Here is a 27,798-nt window from a genome sequence, read left to right as displayed (position 1 = left end):
ATTTTGGAAATTGCTCATTTTATATATTTGGTATTATAGTACTGGACCCTAACATGTATTATAATAAATTTGGGTGGTCCACCTCGTTCCCTTCTAGGGGTACAAAATTGCCAAAATATAAACGTAAGCAATACGTTGTACCACGTGTTTGTTCTTTTGGCCCAATTTATCCTCTTGGATGAGGTTCTATTACCTTATATGGTTATATGGTTATGTATAGGGGTCTATTCCCTATCATAAGACATAGGTACATTTGTGCACTCCTTTAAAAATTTGGGAGGGGTACTTTGGCCCACCCCTTAAATTTTAGAAATTGCTCATTTTATATATTTGGTATTATAGTACTGGACCCTAACATGTATTATGATAAATTTGTGTGGTCAACCTCGTTCCTTTTTAGGGGTACAAAATTGCCAAAATATAAACGTAAGCAATACGTTGTACCACGTGTTTGGTTTTGACCTAAGTTATCCCCTTGGATGAGGTCCTATTACCTTATATAGTTATATGGTTATGTATAGGGGTCTATTCCCTATCATAAGACATAGGTACATTTGTGCACTCCTTTAAATATTTGTGAGGGGTACCTTGGCCCACCCCTTAAATTTTAGAAATTGCTCATTTTATATATTTGGTATTATAGTACTGAACCCTAACATGTATTATGATAAATTTGGGTGGTCCACCTCGTTCCCTTTTAGGGGTACAAAATTGTCAAAATATAAACGTAAGCAATACGTTGTACCACGTGTTTGTTTTGGCTCAATTTATCCCCTTGGATGAGGTCCTATTACCTTATATGATTATATGGTTATGTATATTGGTCCATTCTCTATTATAAGACATGGGTATATTGATGCACCCTTTAAAAATTTGGGAGGGGTACCTTGGCCCACCCCTTAAATTTTAGAAATTGCTCATTTTATATATTTGGTATTATAGTACTGAACCCTAACATGTATTATGATAAATTTGGGTGGTCCACCTTATTCCCTTTTAGGGGTACAAAATTGTCAAAATATAAACGTAAGCAATACGTTGTACCACGTGTTTGTTTTGGCTCAATTTATCCCCTTGGATGAGGTCCTATTACCTTATATGATTATATGGTTATGTATATTGGTCCATTCTCTATTATAAGACATGGGTATATTGATGCACCCTTTAAAAATTTGGGAGGGGTACCTTGGCCCACCTCTTTATTTTGGAAATTGCCCAATTTAAACATTTGGTACAATAGTATAAGACCCTAATATATATATATATATATATTACTATAAATTTGGGTGGTCCATCTCGTTCCCTTTCATGGGTACGAAATTGCCAAATTTTAGTACAACCACGTGTTTCGTTTTTGACCTAATTTATTCACTTGGATGAGGTCCTATTACCTAATATGATTATATGGTCATGTATAGGGGTCCATTTTCTATCATAAGACATAAGTACATTGATGCACCCCGGGAGGGGTATCACAGCCAATCCCTTAAATTTTGGAAATTTTTCAATTTAAGCATTCGCTACCATAGTACATGACCTCAATATGTATCATGATAAATTTGGGTGGTCCACCTTGTTCCCTTTCATGAGTAAAAAAAAAAATGCCAAAATATAAACATAAGCAATATGTTGTATCACGTGTTTGGTTTTTGGCCCAATTTATCCCGTTTGATGCGATCTTATACCGTATATGGTCATATGGTCATGTATATAGGTTCATTTCCTATCATAAGACATGAGTACATTGATGCACCCTTTAAAATTTTGGGAGGGGTATCTTGACTCATCCACTCAGTTTTAGAAATTGTTTAATATAAGCATTTGGTATCTTCGTACAGGTCTTCAATATGTACCACTATAAATTTGGATGGTCCACATCGTTCGCTTTCATGGGTAAAGAACTACCAAAAATCAAATTTCGGAGGTTATTGACCCTTTGATAAGTATTTAGCACGTTATATGGTTTATTACCTTTATATGTTTACGTTCTCTTTTAAATTTGGGAATTATAAAATAACATAATTTGGTAAACGTTTTCTAGGACCCATTGGTGTTCCTCTTATGGCCAAATATTCAAAATTTAAAGGTTATTGACCGGCTTTATTATTGAATAACTACAGGATTTATTACTTTTTCATAAGACACAGGTGTATTTGTGTACCAATCTTAAATTTTGGGAGGGGTACATTTCTTATTGTCATATCAATAATTGGTAATTGTTCATTGGGTAAATCATTATGATCACGTGATCAGTTGAAGGGTAAGGGGAAAAAAGAAGGAATGTCACAAAACTGCATTTTCGAGAAAACAGCGTTTTAATATTGAAAACTGCATATAAAATGAATAGGGTTAGTAAAATCTTTTGACCTTTTCCTTGGACATTTCTACATCTACGGATGCATGGTATATACAGTCAAATAGTACCAAGAGACACCAACAGATAGGACAAAGAACCCCATAAAGTACACACATGGACATTCCTTGTTTTTTCCCCTTACCCTTCAGTTATTGACCTATGATGGGATTAGGAGTCCAGGACATTGGTACATTTAAACTTTGTAGGATAATTTGAGAATGCGTCATTGGTATTGATTATTACAGCCAAATATAAACGTAAGCAATACGATGTACCACGTGATTGACCTTGATGAGGTAGTGTACAGGGATACATAGCTAACCTTATTGAATCTTATGACTCATAGTCTTAAGGGAATACATGCTACAACACTGGCAAAGTTATTGTTGATGCAATTTGATTGGTTGATCACTATCTTTCGTGCAATCTGATTGAGAGATCACTATCTTTCGTGCAATCTGATTGGTTGCTGATTTTCAAATCTTTGCTGCATTCAGTTTTAAGTTTTGTTTAACATTTAAAAATCTTGGTTTCGTTCAACATTTTGCACTCACTGATAAATATGATCAAAACCGTTTATTTGTTAATCGAATAGTTAAAAACCGGATAAAGTTTGACGGTTAACCGTGAAACGTGAAATTTTTTTTAGTTTGAAAAGTTTTTGTTTGAAAACTCTTGTTTCAAATTTGTTTGAATTTTTTGTTTCAGAATTTTGTTTGAAATTTGTTTCAAAATTTTTTGTTTGAAATTTTTTTTTGTTTGAAAATTTTTAATTTTTTTGTTGCAAAATTTTGTTTGAAAATTTTTATTTTTTTTGTTGCAAAATTTTGTTTGAAAATTTTTTGTTCAAATTTTTTTGTTTAATTTTTTTTGTTTCGAATTTTGTTTTTCAAAATTTGGTTTGAAATTTTCTTGTTTGAAAATTTTTGTTTCGAAAGTTTTGTTTGAAATTTTGTTTCAAAGTTTGGTTTGACATTTTTAAAAGTTTGTGCACTCATTAGTAAAGAACCGGAACTGTTTAGAACTAAAACCTCTGGCAACATTGTGGTGCAATAGTACACATCAGAATATGGGGTTGTACTTGAAATGAAAAAACAATTCATTGAAATGGATAATTTTATTACACTCCACATACATCCATACCAGATAGTGGTTCTGGATATTGTCGATACAATGTATTTTGAACTTCTTGCACTAGTTTGTCTTTAGCGTATAATTTTAATTCCAATTGAAGTCTTTTAAGGTCTATTGCGATATCAATTGGTGGAAACTCAATGTCCATTTGATCACAAATAAACTGTTTATCAATACAGGTATGCACCCACGAACGATGTTGACAACCATCACAATATCTAGATACATGTTGTACAATATGCAGAACACATTTTTCAAAATAGTACTTTTTTAGAAATATACTTGTTTTGTTGCACACTTCCACTGCATGTTTAACACACTGAAATACGCTGATGAATTTGTTCCATTCCGTTTGTGTTAGATACACCATGTTGCGAGAGACATGGAATGTACTCTTTTTACGTAACAGCACCATCTTCTCTTCGAGGACTGTACGCAGCACCACTTCATGATTTGAGCCTAATGATTTGACTATGGTCACATTTAGCTCATCATGAAAATAATCGTTCATTTGGTCGATTCGTGAACATAATATTTGCCATTCTTCACAGGTCAGTTGTACATCAAATTGTTCTGCTTTGCCCAATCGAATTACTGGTTCAAATGTTCTAGCACTGATACCAATCATCACATGTTTTGTTTGAAATATATTTATTGGATAATAACTTGCGAAGATGAATTCTTGATCGTTAGAAGTACACATCTTTCCTCCTGAAAAGCACTTGCTCAAATGATTTCGTGGGATGACAGTGTATTGGTTGATTTATAGAACTACGGCTGACGTCATTGGAAAGGAATGTGCTGACGTTTGAATTCATTGTTTCATCACAGTTGCTGACGTCATGCTGACCAACCAAATTCATACAACTATGTCTGACGTCAAAGGAATGTGCTGACGTTTGAATTCATGATTTCATCACAATTGCTGACGAATCTGGCTGTGTACTAAATTCAAATTGATGACTTCGACCCAAGAATCCTTTATAACATAAAGATACAGATCCAGTATTTAAGAAACGCAGCAGTTCTTCTTGTTTTGATGCTTCCATGGGTAAATATCTTGCTGGTAAAATTATATTCTTATCATTTTCAAGCTTCACTACGATTCGTAATCCAAACTTTGTAGGGACCATTTGGCTAGCTAAGATTCTATAAGGTACATTCTGTTGTAAATCAGTAATCTTGGTAAATGATTTCATCACATCACGTGTGTTTAGAAACTGCAGACAAGTAGCCATGATGATGTTATCATGAATACTAACTCGAACGATACTTATATATGATGCAAAACTGATGACGTTGCATTATCATGTTCTGACGTGTAATACTGCACCACAATGTTGCCAGAGGTTTTAGTTCTAAACAGTTCCGGTTCTTTACTAATGAGTGCACAAACTTTTAAAAATGTCAAACCAAACTTTGAAACAAAATTTCAAACAAAACTTTCGAAACAAAAATTTTCAAACAAAAAATTTCAAACCAAATTTTGAAACAAAATTCGAAACAAAAAAATTTAAACAAAAAATTTGGAAACGAAAAATTTCAAACGAAAAAATTTTAAACAAAAAATTTTCAAACAAAATTTTGCAACAAAAAAATTAAAAATTTTCAAACAAAAATTTTCAAACAAAATTTTGCAACAAAAAAATTTCAAACAAAATTCTGAAACAAAAAAATTCAAACACAAATTTGAAAAAAGTTTTCAAACAAAAACTTTTCAAACTAAAAAAATTTCACGTTTCACGGTTAACCGTCAAACTTTATCCGGTTTTTAACTATTCGATTAACAAATAAACGGTTTTGATCATATTTATCAGTGAGTGCAAAATGTTGAACGAAACCAAGATTTTTAAATGTTAAACAAAACTTAAAACTGAATGCAGCAAAGATTTGAAAATCAGCAACCAATCAGATTGCACGAAAGATAGTGATCAGCCAATCAGATTGCACGAAAGATAGTGATCAACCAATCAAATTGCATCAACAATAACTTTGCCAGTGTTGTAGCATGTATTCCCTTAAGACTATGAGTCATAAGATTCAATAAGGTTAGCTATGTATCCCTGTACACTACCTCATCAAGGTCAATCACGTGGTACATCGTATTGCTTACGTTTATATTTGGCTGTAATAATCAATACCAATGACGCATTCTCAAATTATCCTACAAAGTTTAAATGTACCAATGTCCTGGACTCCTAATCCCTTCATGGGTCAATAACTGATCACGTGATCATAATGATTTACCCAATGAACAATTACCAATTATTGATATGACAATAAGAAATGTACCCCTCCCAAAATTTAAGATTGGTACACAAATACACCTGTGTCTTATGAAAAAGTAATAAATCCTGTACTTATTCAATAATAAAGCCGGTCAATAACCTTTAAATTTTGAATATTTGGCCATAAGAGGAACACCAATGGGTCCTAGAAAACGTTTACCAAATTATGTTATTTTATAATTCCCAAATTTAAAAGAGAACATAAACATATAAAGGTAATAAACCATATAACGTGCTAAATACTTATCAAAGGGTCAATAACCTCCGAAATTTGATTTTTGGTAGTTCTTTACCCATGAAAGCGAACGATGTGGACCATCCAAATTTATAGTGGTACATATTGAAGACCTGTACGAAGATACCAAATGCTTATATTAAACAATTTCTAAAACTGAGTGGATGAGTCAAGATACCCCTCCCAAAATTTTAAAGGGTGCATCAATGTACTCATGTCTTATGATAGGAAATGAACCTATATACATGACCATATGACCATATACGGTATAAGACCGCATCAAACGGGATAAATTGGGCCAAAAACCAAACACGTGATACAACATATTGCTTATGTTTATATTTTGGCATTTTTTTTTACTCATGAAAGGGAACAAGGTGGACCACCCAAATTTATCATGATACATATTGAGGTCATGTACTATGGTAGCGAATGCTTAAATTGAAAAATTTCCAAAATTTAAGGGATTGGCTGTGATACCCCTCCCGGGGTGCATCAATGTACTTATGTCTTATGATAGAAAATGGACCCCTATACATGACCATATAATCATATTAGGTAATAGGACCTCATCCAAGTGAATAAATTAGGTCAAAAACGAAACACGCGGTTGTACTAAAATTTGGCAATTTCGTACCCATGAAAGGGAACGAGATGGACCACCCAAATTTATAGTAATATATATATATATATATATATATATATATATATATATATATATATATATATATATATATATATATATATATATATTAGGGTCTTATACTATTATACCAAATGTTTAAATTGGGCAATTTCCAAAATAAAGAGGTGGGCCAAGGTACCCCTCCCAAATTTTTAAAGGGTGCATCAATATACCCATGTCTTATAATAGAGAATGGACCAATATACATAACCATATAATCATATAAGGTAATAGGACCTCATCCAAGGGGATAAATTGAGCCATAACAAACACGTGGTACAACGTATTGCTTACGTTTATATTTTGACAATTTTGTACCCCTAAAAGGGAACGAGGTGGACCACCCAAATTTATCATAATACATGTTAGGGTTCAGTACTATAATACCAAATATATAAAATGAGCAATTTCTAAAATTTAAGGGGTGGGCCAAGGTACCCCTCACAAATATTTAAAGGAGTGCACAAATGTACCTATGTCTTATGATAGGGAATAGACCCCTATACATAACCATATAACCATATAAGGTAATAGGACCTCATCCAAGGGGATAACTTAGGTCAAAACCAAACACGTGGTACAACGTATTGCTTACGTTTATATTTTGGCAATTTTGTACCCCTAAAAGGGAACGAGGTGGACCACACAAATTTATCATAATACATGTTAGGGTCCAGTACTATAATACCAAATATATAAAATGAGCAATTTCTAAAATTTAAGGGGTGGGCCAAAGTACCCCTCCCAAATTTTTAAAGGAGTGCACAAATGTACCTATGTCTTATGATAGGGAATAGACCCCTATACATAACCATATAACCATATAAGGTAATAGAACCTCATCCAAGAGGATAAATTGGGCCAAAAGAACAAACACGTGGTACAACGTATTGCTTACGTTTATATTTTGGCAATTTTGTACCCCTAGAAGGGAACGAGGTGGACCACCCAAATTTATTATAATACATGTTAGGGTCCAGTACTATAATACCAAATATATAAAATGAGCAATTTCCAAAATTTAAGGGGTGGGCCAATGTACCCCTCCCAAATTTTTAAAGGAGTGCACAAATATACCCATATCTTATGAAAGGTAATGGACCCCTATACATGACCATATAACTATATAGGATAATAACACCTCATCAAAGGGGATACAATCGACCAAAAATCAAACACGTGGTACTACGTATTGCTCACGTTTATATTTTGGCAATTTTGTACCCCTAGAAGGGAACAAGGTGGACCACCCAAATTTATCATAATACATATTAGGGTCCTGTACTATAATACCCAATGTTTAAATTGGTCAATTTCCAAAATTTAAGGGGTGGGCCAAGGTACCCCTCCCAAATTTTTCAAGGGGTGCATTAATATACCCATGTCTTATGAAAGGGAATGGATCCCTGTATACGCCCATATAACCATATAGGGTAATAACACCTCATCAAAGGGGATAAATTAGGTCAAAAACCCCCGAAATTTGATTTTTTGGCAATTTTTTACCCATGAAAGGGAACGACATAGACACCCAATACGGATAGAGGTACATACTGTGGTCCTAGGCTACCATACCAAATTTTTAGATTTGGCAATTTCCAAAATTTAAGGGGGGTGGTCCTATGTACCCCTAGGTCATTGACCCCGGCCAGGGACCATGGGTCCTGAGGCAGGGACCCAGGGGCCAAAAAGTTTCCTCAGGTGCTGCAATTACTACTCATATAACTGAAACAGTATATGCATTCGGAAAATTTTTATTACAGTTTCGTAATAGGCGTCATTAGTGCTTTCGATTGGTGTAAAAGCCATCTTCCACTTCAATATATAATCTCCCGCTCTTCCCTTGTTAGTGTTGCCTACATTGAGACGAGTTTTTATTATTATTATTATTATTATTATTTTTTTACGATGATACGTTTCAGTCATTCAAGGTAAACCACATTGGGTAGATTTTATTTGTTACTCTTTTACGAGGAATGCAATCATCAAATATTTGATACAATACTTCATAAAATAGATCCACAGCTTGATTGACATTCTTAAAATTCTGCAAAATCCCCCAATCCATAGCTAATAGGTTTCAGCGCAGTTTTTCAAAATCTGCTTTCTAAAATTATAACCTACTGTGTTAGGCACTGTTTTAAGTTTGGTTGAATACAATGCTGTAAACTGAATAAGAAGGGCAGGATGATGTCTACCTTCTATTACCAGTGGATCGCATTCTCTTTGAACTGTTACTTTTGAGAGATTTGTGAGAACAGGATCTAAGGTTCGGCCATTGGTAGTAGGAATATTATTAATTGAAATCAAATCAAAGAGGGACATAAAATTATCAAGACTTTTACATTTAGCTGGTGACGTCATTAAAACGAAATTTGAACTAGTTATTTGTCGTAGATTCAGATCCCCTATACAAAGAATTGTGCAATCCATAGGACAATTTGATTCTACAAATTCAAAAAAACTGTTCATATATATGAAGTGGTGAATCAGGCTCTATGTAAACAGTACAAATACGAGTACTCGTGTATACAGACTCGAGTACTCGTATACACGTTGAGTTCAAAACCAGTTTAACAATTACACTTTCAAAGTTAGTTTCCCAGCTACTTACTTATTGAAAATTATATATATATTTTTTTAAGCGCAGCAAACAATACGCCCCCGCCCCCTTTTTTTTAGTTCAGTATTTCTATCTTGCCTCCAGATCACATACCTATCGTCAAAGAATTCTGAGTCAGAATAATTTATCGTTAAAGAAGTTTCTGCCAAGCTAATAAAGTCATAAGAGTTAGATAAACAACATTATGAAAACAACTGCTTTTTAGTTCGCAGGCAATTGACATTTTGAAAGTACAAAGAATATGTTTGGTTTTGATGTTTTGATTTTGATGGGTCTCTGATTCTATCAGAACAGCTCTGATGGACATTGTATCCAGACCTATGTGATTCATCTCTTGTCGGTGAACACTTGAGGATGCGGTCAGCGTTGCCAGGTCAGGAAGGCAAAATATCTGTAGACGTGGTGTAAAATATCTGTAAAAATCCGTATTTTACACAAAAAAATCTGGAGAAAAATCTGTAGAGGCAAAGCTATAAGGGACCTGACCCCTACTGAAAAACTTGCCTCCCCCCTAGCCCCCTCTTCAGTAGTGAGCATTTTTCTAACTAAAATATTGATAAACGTAATACAACTTTGCAGGGGTGCCCATCCCCCCCAAAGCTGGTGGCGCACTCCCCCCCCAAAAAAAAGTGATGCCACTTTTGAGCTGGTTTTCAGTTTACCACAGGCCCTGGAAAGTGTAATCGCACAAACAGAAAAATATACAAAATATTATCATTAATTCATTTATTATACATCATGTAGCAATTGAACAGCATTACTTATTAAGTGTCGTACATGGTATAAATAAGAAATAAATAAATGCTCCCAGCAGAAAATGGGTAAATTACCTACACAAAGCGATAAACCGACCAGCCCATCCTTTCATATAGCAACTTGCGCGGTACTTCATTCATAGAGTTTCTAAACAGGGGGTAGGGGGATTCATTCTCGAGATGTAAAAAAAAAAATCGCATCGTGTTCCAATGTTATTCTGACGACAGCAAAATTACTTACTCGACATTAGAGTAAAATTCTTCCCCAATTTTTTTCTCGATGGCACAACTTGCGCCATTCATCCCTCCTGTGGGCGGCCCTTCTTTCTTAAAACGAAGCAACCTTTCCTTTCATACGGCTACTTGGGCGGTACTTCATTCATCGAGTATCGAAGCAGGGGGTACGGGGGTTCACCCCGGAAATTTTTTGAAAATTAGCTTCTCAAAATCGTGTTTTAATGCTATTCCGACAGTAAAATTGCTAGTTCGAAAGTAGAGTAAAATCCCCCCCAAAATATTTCTCAATGGCGCACTTGCGCCATACATCCCCCCTGTGGGCGGCCCTGCAACTTTGATAAATAATTTATGTATGATAATATAATATCCGTTTTTATCTGATTCTCAAACGGGATGCCTAAATGTCCCGTTTTTAAGCAAAAATGACCCAGGTGTCAAGTAATTATTATTCAAAATATAAATGGTCAATGCAAATTCCCATTCGTACCAGCACTTTCGTACCAGCACTCATTGGGAAGGTTCAGCCGTGTCTGGAACTTTTGAATGTTCAAATGGGAATTGAGTGTTCCGTGCTTCAAGTGGAAATTGAGTTGAAATTCTGAGTGTTCAAGTAGTTAAAAGTATTGTTGGGTTGTACTTAAGTTGGAAACGGTGTGTTATTATTCTTACTTGTATATTTTGTAAATTGAAAACACTGCTGAGTCCCAAAATGCAATGTGGAAGTCAGATAAATACCCCCCCCCTGGTCGCCGATTCGTATGCGTCCCGTTTTTGAAAGTAAAAGTTCTGGTCATCTTGCGTCAAGGGGGACTATGGCCCCCATAGCCCCCCTTGAATCCGCGCCTGTATATGCATATATAATAAGAAATAGTCCTGACTGACTGCTTGATAGATTAAATGCACCATAGGATTTGTGACGTAAGATACCACTAAAAAAGTTTTTTTTTTTTTTTTTTTTTTAATTCGACGTGGAAAGGAGGAATAGGAGTAGCAATTATTACAATAATATACTCATGTTTCGGAGTTATTTAAAGTTGGATATGTGAAATTCGGCATTTGAACTTTTCACTTGAAATAATGAAACGCGTCTTTCATAGTTTTTTGATATTCAGTCTAGAAGGGAAGAAAAAATTGTGGAGGATGTTCACTATGATTCCTATACGATACATTCGAATTTCGTGCAAGACTTCGAGTTCAGACGAATTGTATATGCAAGGTTCAGAAGAAAAAACGTAAATTATTGCCATCAGTAACACGTGAGAGGGGATGGGATTTGCTGTATATATATCTGCACACTGGCGTCTTTGGCATGTAAAATGGGGGGGGGGCATCAAAGAAAGTGATTTAAATTGTAGTACCTAGCCCAATCTATTTATTATCTTCAATTCCATTTGTTACCTTTCTGCTTACCTTTACGGACCCCCTGAGACATATCAAGAACTGTTATAATTCTTTCACAGCCTGAATATTAAATTCCAAATAAATATAATTATTTTTATTTATATGTTATTGTCGTTAGTAAATAAACTAAATTAAAATAGAATATTGAATATTTTCTACTTCAAAATATTGGGGGGGGGGGCACGTCTCCCCCCGCCAGACGCCCGTATATATAAACTATCTGCACTTCTGAATATCTGTAATGATTTTTGTACTTACCTCAGTTTCCTAGTAGTTCTTCATCACAGTAGGCCTATTTAATAGACAATATTCAATAGAAACAAGTGAAAAGGTTCCTTTTGTAGCATTGAAAAGCATCACAAAACTCACTAACACAAATCAATCCTTTTATATAGTTTTTGAGAATTTAAGTTTATATGGCTGTTCGTGACATACAACGATACAATATGGATACGAATATATAGTTATATATACACACACACACATATAGGCTGTACAATTTATACAAATAAGAAAAAGGGACATTTTAATTATCGTCGGATAATTCATCGTTGTACATTTTGTTATTTACCTTCTGCACCAAGGTTTTCGAAATAGGGAAATCGTAGCACGAGTATTTCTTCATAAGTCTCTTAGAATGCAACAATCCCACCATAGTGTCCGTACCTAGCCGATTTCTTTGCTTCGTCTTCATTCTATTAATTTGCGAGAAAACCCTTTCTACACTAGCCGACGAATGTGGCAGGCACAAAAGTTGCATCATAAAACTTGAAACTTTGGGAAACATTTGTGATCCATCTCCCTTTTTTAAATTTCCTACTGACAGCCAAAAGTCCTTTGGAGATGCATCAGTTATTACATCAAGATTAGTGTTTCTTAATATTCGCCACTCAGTGTCTAATTCCTGTAATTGGCATTCATCTATAAGAGAGGGAAAGGCGGACGCGAGAGATGCAATTGAGGCAAATGATTTGTTTTTTACAGCTGTTGGGTTAAGTGCTGCAAGGTTTTTCATTGTATCGTCTTTGAATGGAAAACGTCTGTAAATTTGGTTTGCACTTTCAATCAGAAATTCCAAACATCTTAATTTGAAATCTTTGATGTGGGCCGGATTTATCTGGTCACTTTTTGAAATAGTCATTTCCACTTTTGCACCCAAGTATACTTCATCCAGTGGTTTGAATTTATTTGGATTTTTGTATTGAATGTCTTTCAGAGGCGTAATCGACAAATGATCATTCTGAATGTAACAATCTAGAATAGTTTTTAGTGTCGATTCAACCTCCGAGTAGAGTACATGTATTTGTGGCGATTCTGACTGCATTTGTAAATTAAGCTTATTAAATAACGGCAAGATGAACTCTAAAAAGAGTAAGTATAATTTTGTCACAGGGTCGTTCAACTTAGCCAAAATATTTTCACATGCTAGAAGCCGTTCACTGAGAACAGCATTCGTAAAATATAACCGCAATGCCTCATATTGCTCCAGAAGCCTATGAACAACTGCAGATAGGGAAAGCCAGCGTGTTTGACTCACATGTAGCAATTTGTGTGGCTTTACGTTAACGAAAGCCTGAAATTCTGCAAGTTGCCCTAAACGTTTCGGGCTACATTGAAAAAAATTATATACATCTCTCGCAAGATCTTCAATGCCTCGCGGGAGTTTGAGACACGCATACGATGCACACAATGCAAACGAGTGACAGATGCACTTCATTACAAACAGATGAGGGATATCCTGTTTTAACAAAGTAGATAATGAATGATTTGCCCCTAGCATTGAATTGGCACCGTCAGCAGCAAAGCCTATCATATTTTCCCGGTAGGGTATGTTAAATCGTTCAAAAAAACTCACAATACTCGCATACAAAGCGTCACTTGTTGCATCCTTAACTGGGAGAAGACCAAGAAACGCATCTATAATTTCACTATTCACAGCTACTCGTGCCACCATACACAAATGTTTTACACATCCCTTATCTGTAGATTCGTCTACAATGAGAGAAAATTTGTTTTCCTTTAGAGTCTCAATTAAGTTCTTAAAGCTTTCATGCCCAGTTACATTTTTTAAAATTGCGGTTGCTTTAGTTCTACCGCATTCTATCTTTTTCGCGATTTCAGAATCCGGACATACCGCCTGTATAAGTTTAGGGATATGTTCCACCGCTTTTAGTGGTAAATCGTGTTCACAAATGAAACTTGCAATACGTATCTCTGCAGATTTCACATTATCGTCTATTTTCGATTTTGACACGTTTGGTGTCATTTCGAAGATAGTGCGCTGCTTAGCCATTGAATTTGAATTTTTAATGTGTTTTTTTACATTAACATGCTTTCTTAAATCCGCTTTTCCAGACGTTAATGATAAATGGCAGTCACATGCGCGGCAATAAGCAAAGAATGGCCCCTTGCTGCTTCGTTTCAACCACCCTTTGAAACATGGATCGTTCTCCCACCCCTCATTGTATTTTTGGCTGTATCGTGCTTTCTTTCTTAATGGTTGCGTAGTACTTGTACTTTCACCAATACTTTCCGAAGAACTCATGCTGAGAAATTCGAACCCGCAGCACAACACTTTCACACGATTACACACACACGGAGCGTCGAGATGAACACAGCATCCTGTAACACAAGTCACATGTAAACTAAAAGTGAAAATGATTTCTGATTCGAAAGATACCAGTTACTGGGAAAGGAAATAGAGGAAGTTTAGGATATACTTTTTTTTTTTCATCCCTCACTCGCTTTATTTGTCAAGTTCGGCAAGTTAAGAATTTTACCACAGCGGCAGATTCAACAATCAAGATAAAAGAAACAATGGATTCTTCCTTTCTTTCTTTCTTTTTTTCTTTTTCTTTTTTTTAAGAGACCTAGGACACACATAAACACAGAGAAACACTTGCTGTTATAAAAATTCCCCTTTCGTCGGGATGTTTCTTGAGTTAGGTCTGTGGCGCCTCTTTCATATACTGGAGAAAATCTTTTTCAAATAGCGTTACTGGATATTGACTGTTGAAGGGGTAGTAAATGTCCATCCGGTCCGGTACCAAATGTACTTAAAAAGGAACACGGAAAAATAAAAGAGAGAAAAATGAGTATATTTTTCTAGATTTTTCGCCGATGAACAATGGTGTGACTTATTTGCCATTTCAGTAACTTATAAGCTTCTGCGTTTCACGAACCAACCCCAATCTCCAAGGTCAACATGCTAGACCATATACGTATGTCGGCAAGGCTCTTTGTACGGTTGATTTTTTTTCTATCAATGAGCCTTTTCTCTTTTACAACTCATTCTACAAAACAAGGATAGGGTGCCCAGAAACCTGAGAATGTCTTGAGGATGAGCCAGTAGTGACAAAGCGGGAGAGGGAAGGAAAGAGAAAGGCAGAGCGGAAAACAGTTTTGTAACCCAAAGTCCAGGCATTTTTTTCTTGCAACCGACGCCTCAATAAAAGTTCATTGACATTAAAAAAAAAAAAAAAGTTGTCTTTCAGCTTGTACCTCATTTCAGCATTGGAATTTTAACACATGTATTGAGCTGAACGATGTTCTCATGAACCCAAAAGAAAATCTGTAGATTATACCAAAAATTCTTATTTTCCGTATTGCTACGAAAAATCTGTAGATCTACAGATAAATCTGTAGACCTGGCAACGCTGGATGCGGTTTTCCCGGCCATTTATTTTAGCGCTTGAGCTGCATCCCTAGTGCGAGGGTCCTGTTATTTCTCTGCCCTGCATTACGCTGCCTTCCCTTTGTGCCCGAGGGGTCATCCACCTTCCGTGTTTGCCACCCTTGGCTTTCTCTTGCAAGCTATCTTCAGTGTTGCTAACCACACGCACTTTTTCTCTATCCATATTCTCGTCTTTATCTTTGTTTCTGTTACACACTGCAGAAGTATTACAAGCACTAGCACTAAATTGACTTATTTTCATCACTGCTACGACTTTCGCGGAAAATTTTAAACACTGTGTTACTTGTTGTGTCAGCACGATAGATATTCCCTTCAATTTATTAAACACTTACACTGCGTACCGTCCTTCCGTCCTTGCCTCTTGTAGGTTTTCATACAATAGTCGTCTTTCTGCAAGCACTTTTTCTGTTCATGGATGTACACACGGGATCTCTGCAACTTGGATTTCGCCACCAAAATTTCTGCCTTCTTTTTGTATCACAGAAATTTCACGACTATATCCGACTGGTTGTACCTCCTACCTAAGAAATGTGCACGTTCTATGTCATCATGTTCTATGTTAATCCCCAACTTTTTTTCTATAATATCTTTCATAGCCGCCTCACAATCTTTCCATGATGCTCGTATGCCTTCACTTTTGACTTACACATTTCGGAAGATAAGATTGTTACTCATGCTTTGATTTTCGTTATAGTTGCACTTCATTTCAAGTTCATCAATTTTCTGTCGCAAATCCCTGTTCTCGCCCTGCAAGTGAGCCACTTTTGCTTCTAGATCTTTCACTTCCTTTGTAAGGTCATCAAACTTCGACTGTAAATTGTCTATTTTTGTATCGATTAATTCAATCCTGTTCACGTTCAGTTCCATGCTATTTAAGTTTTGAAGGATGTCTTCTATATTTTTTTGTTCCAGAGCTTTGCCCATTGGCCCTGGATTTGTTTCAATGTTACCTATCAACAACGCTATCAGCACAATTGTTAGGCAGATCGCCTTCCCACTTCTATATTTCTCCGTTGTTACAAGTTATTCCTTCGAAACATTCATTTCGAATGCTGCCCTAAATCTGCCTATAGCAGCACACCACTGCTGAATTGTAATTCCCATTAGGATGGAAACACTGATCACTCAGAGCTAATCCAAGACACGTCTGTTCTCTTCTGCAGCCGTAAACAGATGAACAAAATATATTAATTGTCGATAGATGGTGAACTTCGAACTAGGTGAAATTGCTTCGAACTAGATACAAATTTGAAAAACCGGTCGTAAAGGGGTTGGTAAGAAGTTTATACTGGTCACCGGCTTTAATCAGAATAACAGCAATATTTCCGGACAGGCCGGTGAAAAACGGCCAGTTGGCAACCCTATTTATTACTAGAGGACAAATCAATACTAAAAAAGCGTTGTATATGAAGGTTACGAGCAACATTAGCTGTACGGCTTATATGTAGTTGTACAGAGAGATAATAATAGAAATAGATAGTTTCACACATATCTTCACATCACCACAATCATCTTGAAGCTATTTCACCATCTAGCACATTTCTTTTTATTTATCGTTTAGATTTCATACCTGTTTTAAATAATATTAACTACTAAAGTATAGAAAACTAGCCACCTGTTCTACTTTCTTTACCTCGGACTTCATCTTCTTGTCACAGCCTCAATAATTGCTTTAATCATTTTCATATTTGTTTTAATCTCAAATTATTTTCAGTTTTTGTTTATCTTCTTTGATATTATGTTAATTTTTGATTCACATTCCGCAACGGTAGTTATATCATCTGAAAAACAACTACTGAATACTGTCTTCTCTAGTTCATATCAAATTAATCTGTTCACTGTAAACGGAGACTCATCTCTATCTTCCCGTTTCAGTAGCGTTTGTTTCCCAGTTTAAAGCCATAAAATAAGCAGGCTCTACAATAATATTTGGGGTTCCTATTTTAACATGATGACCCTGATATCCTTGTTCAACTGTCGTGACTACAACCAGCAGTCTTCAAGAGGACACTATCATAAACAGATTTGCTTCTTTTTTTACTTTACCTCGAAAGATGTAAGGAGCACGTAGTCTCACCACGTTCAAATTAGACAAATTTTTTGAGTACATAATAATAATAATAATAATAATAATAATAATAATAATAATAATAATAATAATAATAATAATAATAATAATAATAGCAGAAAATTTTATTTTTTCTTTGTTCTGAAAAAAATATAAAATAATTCTAAGTCAACTGTTTCTGCAGATCTGTCTTCTCGTTTGCCGTATTTTATGGACATTCCTCTAGAAGAGAGGAACTCTCAGCCATCAAACACGAAGGAACAGCTTCATTCAAAGAGACCTCATTACTTGCAATCCTCTGACGATGGCAATGAACCGGAGACGAGTGAAGATAGCAATGATGGCACTACAGAATCATCTCCAAGACCCAAACGCTCGAGGGGAAGTTCTTCCTCTAGCATGCAAGATAAGAAAAGAAAACTCAAAGCACACAATACGTCCATAGAGCAAAACTCTATTAAAAAGCGAAGATCTGAAGTCAAAGTGATTAACAGTGAAAGCTCATTAAAGGGATCCAAGAAAAGAGTCCTAAAGAAAAGCAAAGTGTAAATCGCAAATGAGATCTGTAATAAGTAACACCTCATTTTAGGTATCTAAAAGTGAGATCTTGAATAAATACAGATAATTTGATAAATACAAATGAATTTATATAGTATTTCTTCTATTCTTTAGCGCTTGAATAAATCTTTTATCTTTTATTGTTATATGCTTAGTGAAGTATCCAATACACTGTCATCTTACTCATTAAACCTATTTCTGGCAAGCTAAATTGGGAAACACTACGCACAGCGATACACAAAACGTCAGGATTGACGAAATGAAGTTGTGCTGAACGTCACGTCCGTAGGTTTTCTTAAGGTTCTCTCGTTTCCTGCCATATTCTCATTCGGACAATTCTTTTATAATAATTTCCAAAGTATCATACTTGGGTGAAAAAGTTAAAAATAGCTTTGCATCTTCCTCAACCACAACAGCTCGGCAATATTGTGGCAAATGTAAGTCATCTGTGCTACTGTAGATGCTGGAATTAAAACAAAATAATAAAAGCTTTCCTATAAATTATATTTCACTGAATATTTCCTATAAATTACGTTCTTCCTCTGAGGTAAAAGTATTTCGTATTTCGGGTTACCCTAAACACGAAATCTACGTGTTCCATGTTCAATACTAGTGAGTCAATAGCGTATTTGTTTTAAAACACGTATTTTGTGGCAATACTGAGAATGTAAGAAATTTTAAAAACAAAATTTGTAAAGTGAGCTTATTTTATACAGCATATATTTATGTAAGTGATATCAACATTTCTCAATACTGCTAATAACGATGTCCAACTATAGACAACGAAAAAATATTCTTTCCAGGCAAATCCTCATAAAAATTGTTTTGGTGGTATAAATAGAAATTTGCAAAAGTCCATCCTTTTTTCCATAACAGGAAACATATAATAACACTGTTGTTGTTAGATATCACACAGATGCGTTTAATTTCGGACTACCTAACTGCACCTGTAAGCGACATGTAACAGCAGCAACAGTTGCTAATATGTCTCCTCGTAACAATGAATCTCAAGTACAATGCAAACTTCACATTAAATGTTATTTTACCTCTGTTTCTTGAGATCTTCAACTCTTTTGGAAACGAAGATCGATTTCTCCTATGCAATAGATGGATAGGATGAGTCACATATTTCCAAGGAAGAGCAGAATATTTTAAAATAATATTGCTTGGACCGTGCTGATTTCGATAAGCTTTTGATAAAGTACTCTTTGGTTTTGGTTCTAAGGAAGCTCATTAGACAAGGTGGTGTGAGAACACTCGAATTGACAGTGAAACAACAAAACACGCATAACATGTGGTTAGTCGTCATAGTCTATTTGTAGTTATGATATTACCACTATTTTGATCTATTTTTATTAAATCGTTCTAGATTTGAAATACAGCATGTATCAAATCTCCGATTTACAATCATAGTATTTTCCTGTATAGTAACCATGTTTCTATCGTACACCGTACAGTCAACCAAATTACGGTATTCATACTAACTAACTAAATAACTCTATGGCCTTTGGAACCCGGAGGTTCAATGCTGCGTTCACAAAAGCTCTCCACTGACTTCTATCCTTAGCAGTGTTGCCACATTCCTAGCTCTGGAGAGGGCTGAAAAAAGTACCAAATTGAAACAAAATGGGCTGAATTCATTAGTTTATACCAGTGTAATACATGGCTCTATAACACGAGACTAAAAGAGGTAAAGTTCTAGAACACCCCCCCCCCTTTACAAAAGTCCAAATCACTCCCCCTCTTTTTAAAAACATCCAAATAGAAGGACCCCGAACAACCGTGGAAGTAGATGAAACTTTTCTCGTACGTAGGAAATATAACCGAGGCCGCAAATCAAAAAGGGAAAATACTTATCACGGTATGTATTGTATGGAAACCAAACGCGCCTCTGTTTCAAAGTTACCAATAAACCAAAACGACATTACAGGGTCAGTCCTTAAAGTAGTAGGACTGATTTTTTTTCTTTTCTTTTTACAGACTGACGGCGGTTACTCCACTTGTTGTTGGTTGAGGTGGCTCTAAGGAAAGACAGGAAGCAGCGCCAGTCGGCTGCCATAGCCATAGCAGGCTGCCAGCCAGGATCGCTCGTCATCGTAACCTCTGTGAGTGACCCTCGTCACGCTGCGTCATGGCCAATCTTTTGGAACAGCGTTACGCCATCAAATTTTGCGTGAAGCTCGGTAAAACCGGGAAAGAGACTCATGAAATGATCAAGAGGCGTACGATGATAACGCCATTGGAAGATCGAGTGTGTTTGAGTGGCACAAGTTGTTTAGGGAGGGGAGAGAAAAAGTTGAAGACGCTGCACGGTCAGGACGACCTTCGAGTTCCAAAACGAAGGAAAATGTTGCAAGAGTGAAGAATTTGCTGGACAGTGACCGAAGATTAACTGTTCACATGATTGCCGATGAACTTGGCATTGCTAAAACCCAAGTGCACGAAATTGTGCACGAACAATTGCAAATGAGGAAAATTTGTGCAAAGTTGGTGCCGCGAGTGCTGACAGGCGAGCAAAAGGACGTTCGCAAACGGATCTGCCAGGACCTTCTCAAAGAAGTGAATGAAAATCCAAACTTGTTAGGCAATGTGGTGACTGGGGACGAGACGTGGACGTTTGAGTATGACCCTGCGACCAAACGTCAAAGCGCGGAAGGGCACACCCGAAATTCCCCACGCCCCAAAAAGGCGCGCATGACGAAATCAAAAGTGAAAAGCGTGCTCATTTGCTTTTTCGACTCACAAGGAGAGATCCACAGGAAATTTGTTCCACACGGACAGACTGTCAATGCAGTTTTTTATCTCCAGGTCCTGGAACGGCTGAGGAAACGCACCGTCCGCGTCCGCTCAGCCATCGCCAACTCCTGGCGACTGCATCATGACAAGCGCCGAGCCACATAGCCTTCCGAGTGGTGGCGTATCTGGCCCAACATAACATTGCAACCTTGCCTCAGCCACCCTACAGTCCCGACCTTGCCCCACCAGACTTTCTCCTCTTCCCCCGCCTCAAAATCACCCTGAAAGGGCATCATCACGGCTCGGTGGAAGCATTACAACAGGCCGTGACGAGGCAGCTGAACAGCATGCCAATTTCCGCCTTCCAGGAAGCGTATGAAAACTGGAAATCCCGCTGGCAGCGGTGTATGGATGTAGGAGGATCATATTTCGAAGAATATTAAGCGTAAGTGTTATTTCTGTCAATATCTTATTATTAATTGACTCAGTCCTACTACGGTACTTTAAGGACTGACCCTGTATGCCATATATGAAAAAATATATGAAACGAGGAACAAATCAATCATCTCCGAGTTCGTGTGCAAACAGTAAGTTATAATAAAATATTAAAATATAAATTATTGCACCTTTCGCTTATTTCACAACCGAATGAGGATAATAAACATTTTTCAAGAGTCCAACACACACTATGAGTAACATGAGATATAGGAAAAGTCTTACTGACACTTTTGAAAATGTGACAAATATTATTTAAACTGGGGCTGAATTGAGTAAAATTGTACCAACTTTTTCACAGAAGAGGCTGAAAATGCCGGCGTGGTACCAACGGGCCGATGAATGACAAAAATGACTGAATTTGGTACAATTGTCCTGGATTTGATCCTTAGCCAACTGGATCCAGTTTCTACTTTGTATTTCTATTTCTATGATATCTATCTTGTCTTCCCACCTGCGCCTAGGTCTTCCTAATGGTCGTTTTCCGATTGGTCTTCCAGTTAACCCCTTTCCGCATGATTTTTTTCTTTCAGCGAAAAAAAAATAATGAGTATTGAAAATCCTATGAATTAAAACTTGAATTTTAGATTTTCCACTTAATTCCAACGAGAAATAAGTACGTGCCATATATGGAACACTATACAGTAAGGTAAACTTTCCTAAAAGTGTGTAGGGAATGGATCATGCCATATATATGTCACTTCATGCAGTAATATCTATACTATACTATAAGGTTACTATATCTATACTATACTCTCAGTTCTTTGGGATTGTAATACTATGCGTCAAGTATCTTACATATACATATATACTTCCTCATTACAAATATTTAGGAAATAAATTGTCATATTTGTTGGTTTCAGTATAACACTTTCTTTTTACTGCACTTTTTCAATATTGATTATACAGGGTGTTTCAAAACAACACCGACAACGTTTGGCAGGTGATTCCTGACACCAAGGTAAGACAAAAAGTATAGACCAACCTGGGTGCACAAATGCTTCCTTTCGGAGTTATAGGCTGCCGAAAACATGAAAAAAATAATCTTTAGATGTCTATAGGTCCAATACTATGGGACCTACCGTAGTCGGGTCAAGACTTCACTTAGGAACTAATATGTGCGCTATACAAAAATACATGTTTCAGAATCCTGAGGTACTCACGCATCAATGTTTATAGAGGGAGTTTTCCTAAGGACATATAATTTGAAGTACTCGCCAACTACCTCTATAAAATTGTTGCGTGAGTACCTATAATTCTGAAAGATGAATATTTAGATAGCGCACATATTAGTTCCTAAGTGAAGTCTTAACCCGACTACGGTAGATCCCATAGTTTTGGAGTTATGGACTTTTAAAGTTCATTTTTTCATGTTTTCAGTAGCCTATAACTCTGAAAGGAAGCATTTGTACACCCAGGCTGTCTATGCTTTTTGTCTTATCTTGGTATCAGGAAGCACCTCCCATAATTTGTCGGTGTTGCTTTGAAACACCGCGGAAAAACAACTCCGTTCCCAGGAAGCCACGAGCCAGGTCGGGTGAGCCCATTCTGCCCGGGAGGGGGAAGGAACGAAATCGGCCAAACGTAGGCTGAACAACCTCTGTATATTCGCAGCTAACCTCTATATCTAGAGGTCTTCTCGATCCGCAACCTGAGGACGCGCCATGCCGTGATGACAGGAACACACATTACACGCTATGGTATTCATACAGAAATACTATCGTTGAAATTCCAATCTTGATTGTGATAAAAATGCAAGGAAAATGAGTCAAACCTAAGAGAATGTAAAAGATCTATGGTCGTTTCTTGGACTTTGAACCTAGAAGGTAATCTAAGCTTTTGTGACCGGAAGTGTACCATTTTTCTAAAGCTTTCCATGAGTGGTTTTATTATTCTAACAAGGGACCTTCTTCCGGTGTTACACGAAATGTGGAACGAGACTATGGTCAATCGATTTGTGCTAGTGAACGAGAAAATCTGTCGGCGGGAAAAACTCTCGATCGCAACTGTTCCGTACTTATAGGGGAGAGTAGGGGCACTGGCAACACAACACGGTGCGGATGAGACGAAGTATGGAGAAAATTCGATGAAAATATGCATAGAAGCGTAGTTAACCCTTTATTGGGCAGTGATGCTCTCAAGCAACATCGCATTCTATTGCGTTATCCGCACGAATTATAACTTCAGTAATCATTTAGTTGGCATTATTGCTTTCATACAATATTCATACATGATTTGCAGGTCGCTTCTTTAGATACCCCTAATCTTCAACAGGGGACAGTCAAATTTAGTATTGTAGAAGCTTTGTCCTACATTCCGCTTTTTTTTTTTTTTTGTTTTGTTTTGTTTTGTTTTGTTTTGTTTTGTTTTGTTTCTTGCTATGTGGGATAATATTTCAACGAAACTGTTGGTAATTCCTTAGAGTATTCTTACGATATTTTACCATAATAGGGCAATGTTGCTCAATAGCTACACATAAGACCTATTTTATGGCAATGTTGCTTTGAAATAAACACCCTGTATATTGTAACCAAAGTACAAAATTACTTTTAAAATTACGAATTATGATCAGGAAAACATGGTTCAACCATAAAAGCAAACTAAATATGTTAATGGTAATGCTATCAATGCTTGCCAATTAAAGGGTTAAACATATACTACAATGTGACATTACATTTGACAATACTCTTGACAAGTATGGGCAGTGTTGCACCTAACGACAGAGAAGGGAGTGGGTAAGCGCAAGTAAAAATGGTATATAATTGAGGAAACCGGAGAAGCAAGACGTCGGTCACTATAGACATTCATTTTCATGTTTCTCGCACGTGATACTGTCTGTGTATCCCCTCAACATTGCTAGGATCTTCCCTCCCACCATAAAGTTATGACTTGCTATGTGTCTGGTTGGAAGTATACGTTGAACATGAATAAGAATGATAGAGAAGTATGAGTAAAAATATAGGGTACAAAGAAATGTAGTGGAACATAATGGACTGCCCACGATAGATGGTTGTAAAAGGAATGCCTACATGTATACAATAAACCTATACACATCGGATTTTACGAGAAGGGGTCCGGGACCCTACAGATACTCCTCTCCACAGCTCTTTCTTCCATTTCTGCTTCACGGTGCCGTCTACAGGCTGTCTATAGTATGCGATTGATTACTTGACCATGTATTATTCCTGTACCATTCCCCTGACGCCTTGCTTCTCTGTTTTCCTCAATTATATGGCCATTTTTACTTGCGCTTAGCCGCTCCCTCGCTACGTGCTACGCCTCTCCCCTCACTTGTCAGAGTATTGTCAAATATAATGTCACATTATAGTATATGTTTAACTGCGCTTTTATGCATATTTTCAACAAACCCTTTCTATATTTCGTCTCTATCCACAACGTGTTGTGTTGCCAGTGCCCCTACTCCCCCCTCGTAAGTACGGAACGGTTGCGATCGAGGGATCTTATGAATTGTCTTGTTCACTAACACAAATCGATTGAACATAGTCTCGTTCCACATTTCGTGTGACACCAGAAGGTCCCTTGTAAGAGCGGCCACACTGGCTGTTCTGTGATACTGATGATTATTGGTATAAGTCTCGTTCTGAACGAAAATTTATTCACTTTGCTTTCTGTTTTTTAATACTGGAAACATTTCTAACAATTGTATGATTTACTTCTTAACGTTGCCAAACTTTATAATACAAGGAAGAGGGGTTATCATCCCATGTAATTCCTGAGTTATATGCTACGAAATTCAGGATTGCGTGACTCCTAAAATACTGTGTAGTATTTTAGTGAATTATTTCAATTTCAACTAAACTTTTGAATACTGAAAAATCAAATGTGTTGTTGGAGATAAACATATAGAACATATTAACAATATTTTCATGAAGTTCAATGTTGAAATGACTTCAGCAATCTGCTTGTTGCTTTCCTCAATCAATGTAATAAATGGAGAAACACTCTTACTAGAATAATCTTGTTCAATTACGTCCACGCTTCACAAAACTGCATCAGTTGCTTCGAGGTCTTATATATCTTGGTATTTAAAATTAATTACTGTACAGAAATCGGCAATTACGAAACACAACAGGGTACGACAAAAAAAAAAGTAGGTACAGTCCGCGGCATAAAATTTGTTACAAAAATTCTAAGTCCAAATGAATAACAAACACTTGCCCAGTTTTCTTATGCATTCCCGCAATACATGTATCAATCGATTAGTTGCTTCTAGTATTTATTCCTACTCCTCCCCGTCCTTCACCTCTCCTTGTCTAAAGCAGTGTGTGTGACGTAGTACACTCTTTCCATTCAGCTGAAAAAGAAACAGGAATCAAGTTTACAACGTTATAGCTTTAAAACAGTCTTTTCCATTCGTTTGTTCTGAAATATTTTTAAGAGCCTAAATTAAAGGAAAGTCACACAATCTTCCCAGAGCTTCATAAATATCTTTAGTTTCATTCTTTTCTTTCTTTAAAGACTGCAAGCTAGTAAGATGCTCCCTAAGAAATCTATGGAAATTGCCAAGAGCTCTAAAATATCTACGGACAGAAACGAGTTTTATTCAATGATTCATTGAATTTCTTTTCAGTAAGTGCAAGCAAATGTTTCAGGGGCTTCATTTGGGCAGGACAGGAGGGTGTAATTCCCCCTCTCTTGAGCTTCATAAATACGTATTTTTTGATCAAATGTATAGTAATACACTAATAAAAAGTGAAAATCTTATGTCGCCGGAGAATATCTCCCCCCCCCCCCCCCCCGAATAAAGTCTAAAACAGACTGGTTTTAACAACAAACCTATAGAGCTACGATAGCACATTGCTAAAGAGCTTACATTTGGTTTCAAGAGTCGAAGGTTTGATCTCAAGCCATATGACTTCCTGGGTGACATTGAGAGAGAGATAGAGAGAGAGGAATTCAAGTATGGAGACAGAGAGGGATGATTTGTATACACAGATTTAGAATTGGGGAAAAATGATCGGACAGCATTCGTATTATGACGAAAATTCTGATTTTGTGAAAGATAAGAATGGAAGTTTTCGAACTGCGAGGACCACATTAGGCAGTTGTCGAATGAATGTGGAGAACTCTTTTTAGAGCATCAGATGATTACGAAAGGAGAGAAAGATCTTCAGAACTGAGGAATTAAGATTTTAAAAAATCTGGTTTCGGCGACGGGTTTCGAACCACGAACCTTGTGGTCATCGAACCACGACTTTATCCATTCTGCTACGGAGAATTCTATTACTCGTTCACATACGTTTCCCTTAGCTGCGTTGAAAGCTACCTTAAGGGGATATTCCAAAAGTTGACTCGGTAGATGCGCCGTTCAGTTAGGACGTAAACCTCTTGTAACTTAGTTACAATGTGCAAAATGAACTTCCTCTTCTTCAGGACACTTTTTAAAGGTTTAAAATTTGTTACTATTGTTTTAATTAAGTTACATTTGATAGAACCATCTGATAAAGTAGTGCCAAGCCCTGTGCGTCATTGTCTGTTAGGTGAATGGTTAATTTAAGTTACTTTTACGTGGATGGTCCGAGCTTCCAATCAAGACCATTCTTATTGATTATTTGATTTGAGCTACGCTCATACTGTATATTCCACAAGTTCAAGTTTGAAGTAATGTAGTCACAGCTAGTTTAATTCGAAATAATTTTCCAATATTATATTTGTTACTAAATTTACATGGCACTCCTAACTTGTTTGTAGCCCTGCATAAATGCAAAATTGTTTTAAAAGTATATTTTACTTTCAAGTATTATTGATTTTTTTTAATTGTCCTTCAAATTTATTTTATAATTATTTTCTATTTCTTAATTATAACATATTTTCTATTTATATTGTATTCTATGTTACACGTTTATTATTTACATTTTATGTCTTACCTTTGAAGAGGAGCTTTTGACAATTCAGAGCAGCAGGGACATACACAGGATGCAGGCCTTTGCAATCCAGATCTTTTGCCCCCACGAAATCACTACTTTTTTGTTTGTATATATATCTAATTTTATAGATGGTGATAGCAGGGGCGGATCCAGGGGAGTGTGTTTGGGGTGATCGCATCCCCCAGAATAGGGATCTTTTTTATACTTTTTATTTTAAAAATAAAACATATCCTAAGTATTTTTCATCTTTGTATTATAAACGTAAATTAAAACCTAAAGTAGATAGGCCTTACTTTCTTAAGAAAGTTAATTCTGCAGAAGAGCTACTTCTCCTTTTCTAAATTTGCTTTTTTCTTTTCTTTCTTTTTTTTCTTTTGCAATCCGCTCTTACCTTGATTTGACTTCGAACGACCGCCCTTCCCAAACAATCATTCTGGATCCGCCCCTGGATGATAGACATTTTAGTAAAATATGCCCTCAATCGCTGAAATAAATTCCTGTCAAGCTTTCGATCGCTGAAATAAATTTCTGTCTACGGCCCTGCAAAACAGTGACGATTTTAGGGAGTGATCAGTTAGTAATGCCTCCCTGGAGCAACGACACTTCCCCAGAAGTCATATCTCCGATAATTCAGAATGTGATTTG

The 27,798-nt window shown here is 36.4% G+C and overlaps 1 protein-coding gene across 1 annotated transcript in view; it reads left to right on the top strand.

The window, feature by feature from the left end:
• LOC145692735 (uncharacterized) overlaps window positions 1–18,101 on the top strand; it is a 46,261-nt gene extending 28,160 nt beyond the window's left edge. The window contains exon 3 of the mRNA XM_081768170.1: window positions 17,661–18,101. Coding sequence (XP_081624296.1) covers window positions 17,661–18,025 — 365 coding nt within the window. The 3' untranslated portion in view covers window positions 18,026–18,101. The remainder of the gene's footprint in view (window positions 1–17,660) is intronic.
• The last annotated feature ends 9,697 nt before the right edge of the window (window positions 18,102–27,798 follow it).

Source organism: Thermobia domestica, chromosome 1 (genome assembly GCF_964235325.1).
Source record: "Thermobia domestica chromosome 1, izTheDome1.hap1.1, whole genome shotgun sequence".
In the NCBI taxonomy this organism is placed as follows: domain Eukaryota; kingdom Metazoa; phylum Arthropoda; class Insecta; order Zygentoma; family Lepismatidae; genus Thermobia; species Thermobia domestica.
Note: the sequence above shows the minus strand (reverse complement) of the source record. Positions and strands in the feature narration are given on the sequence as shown.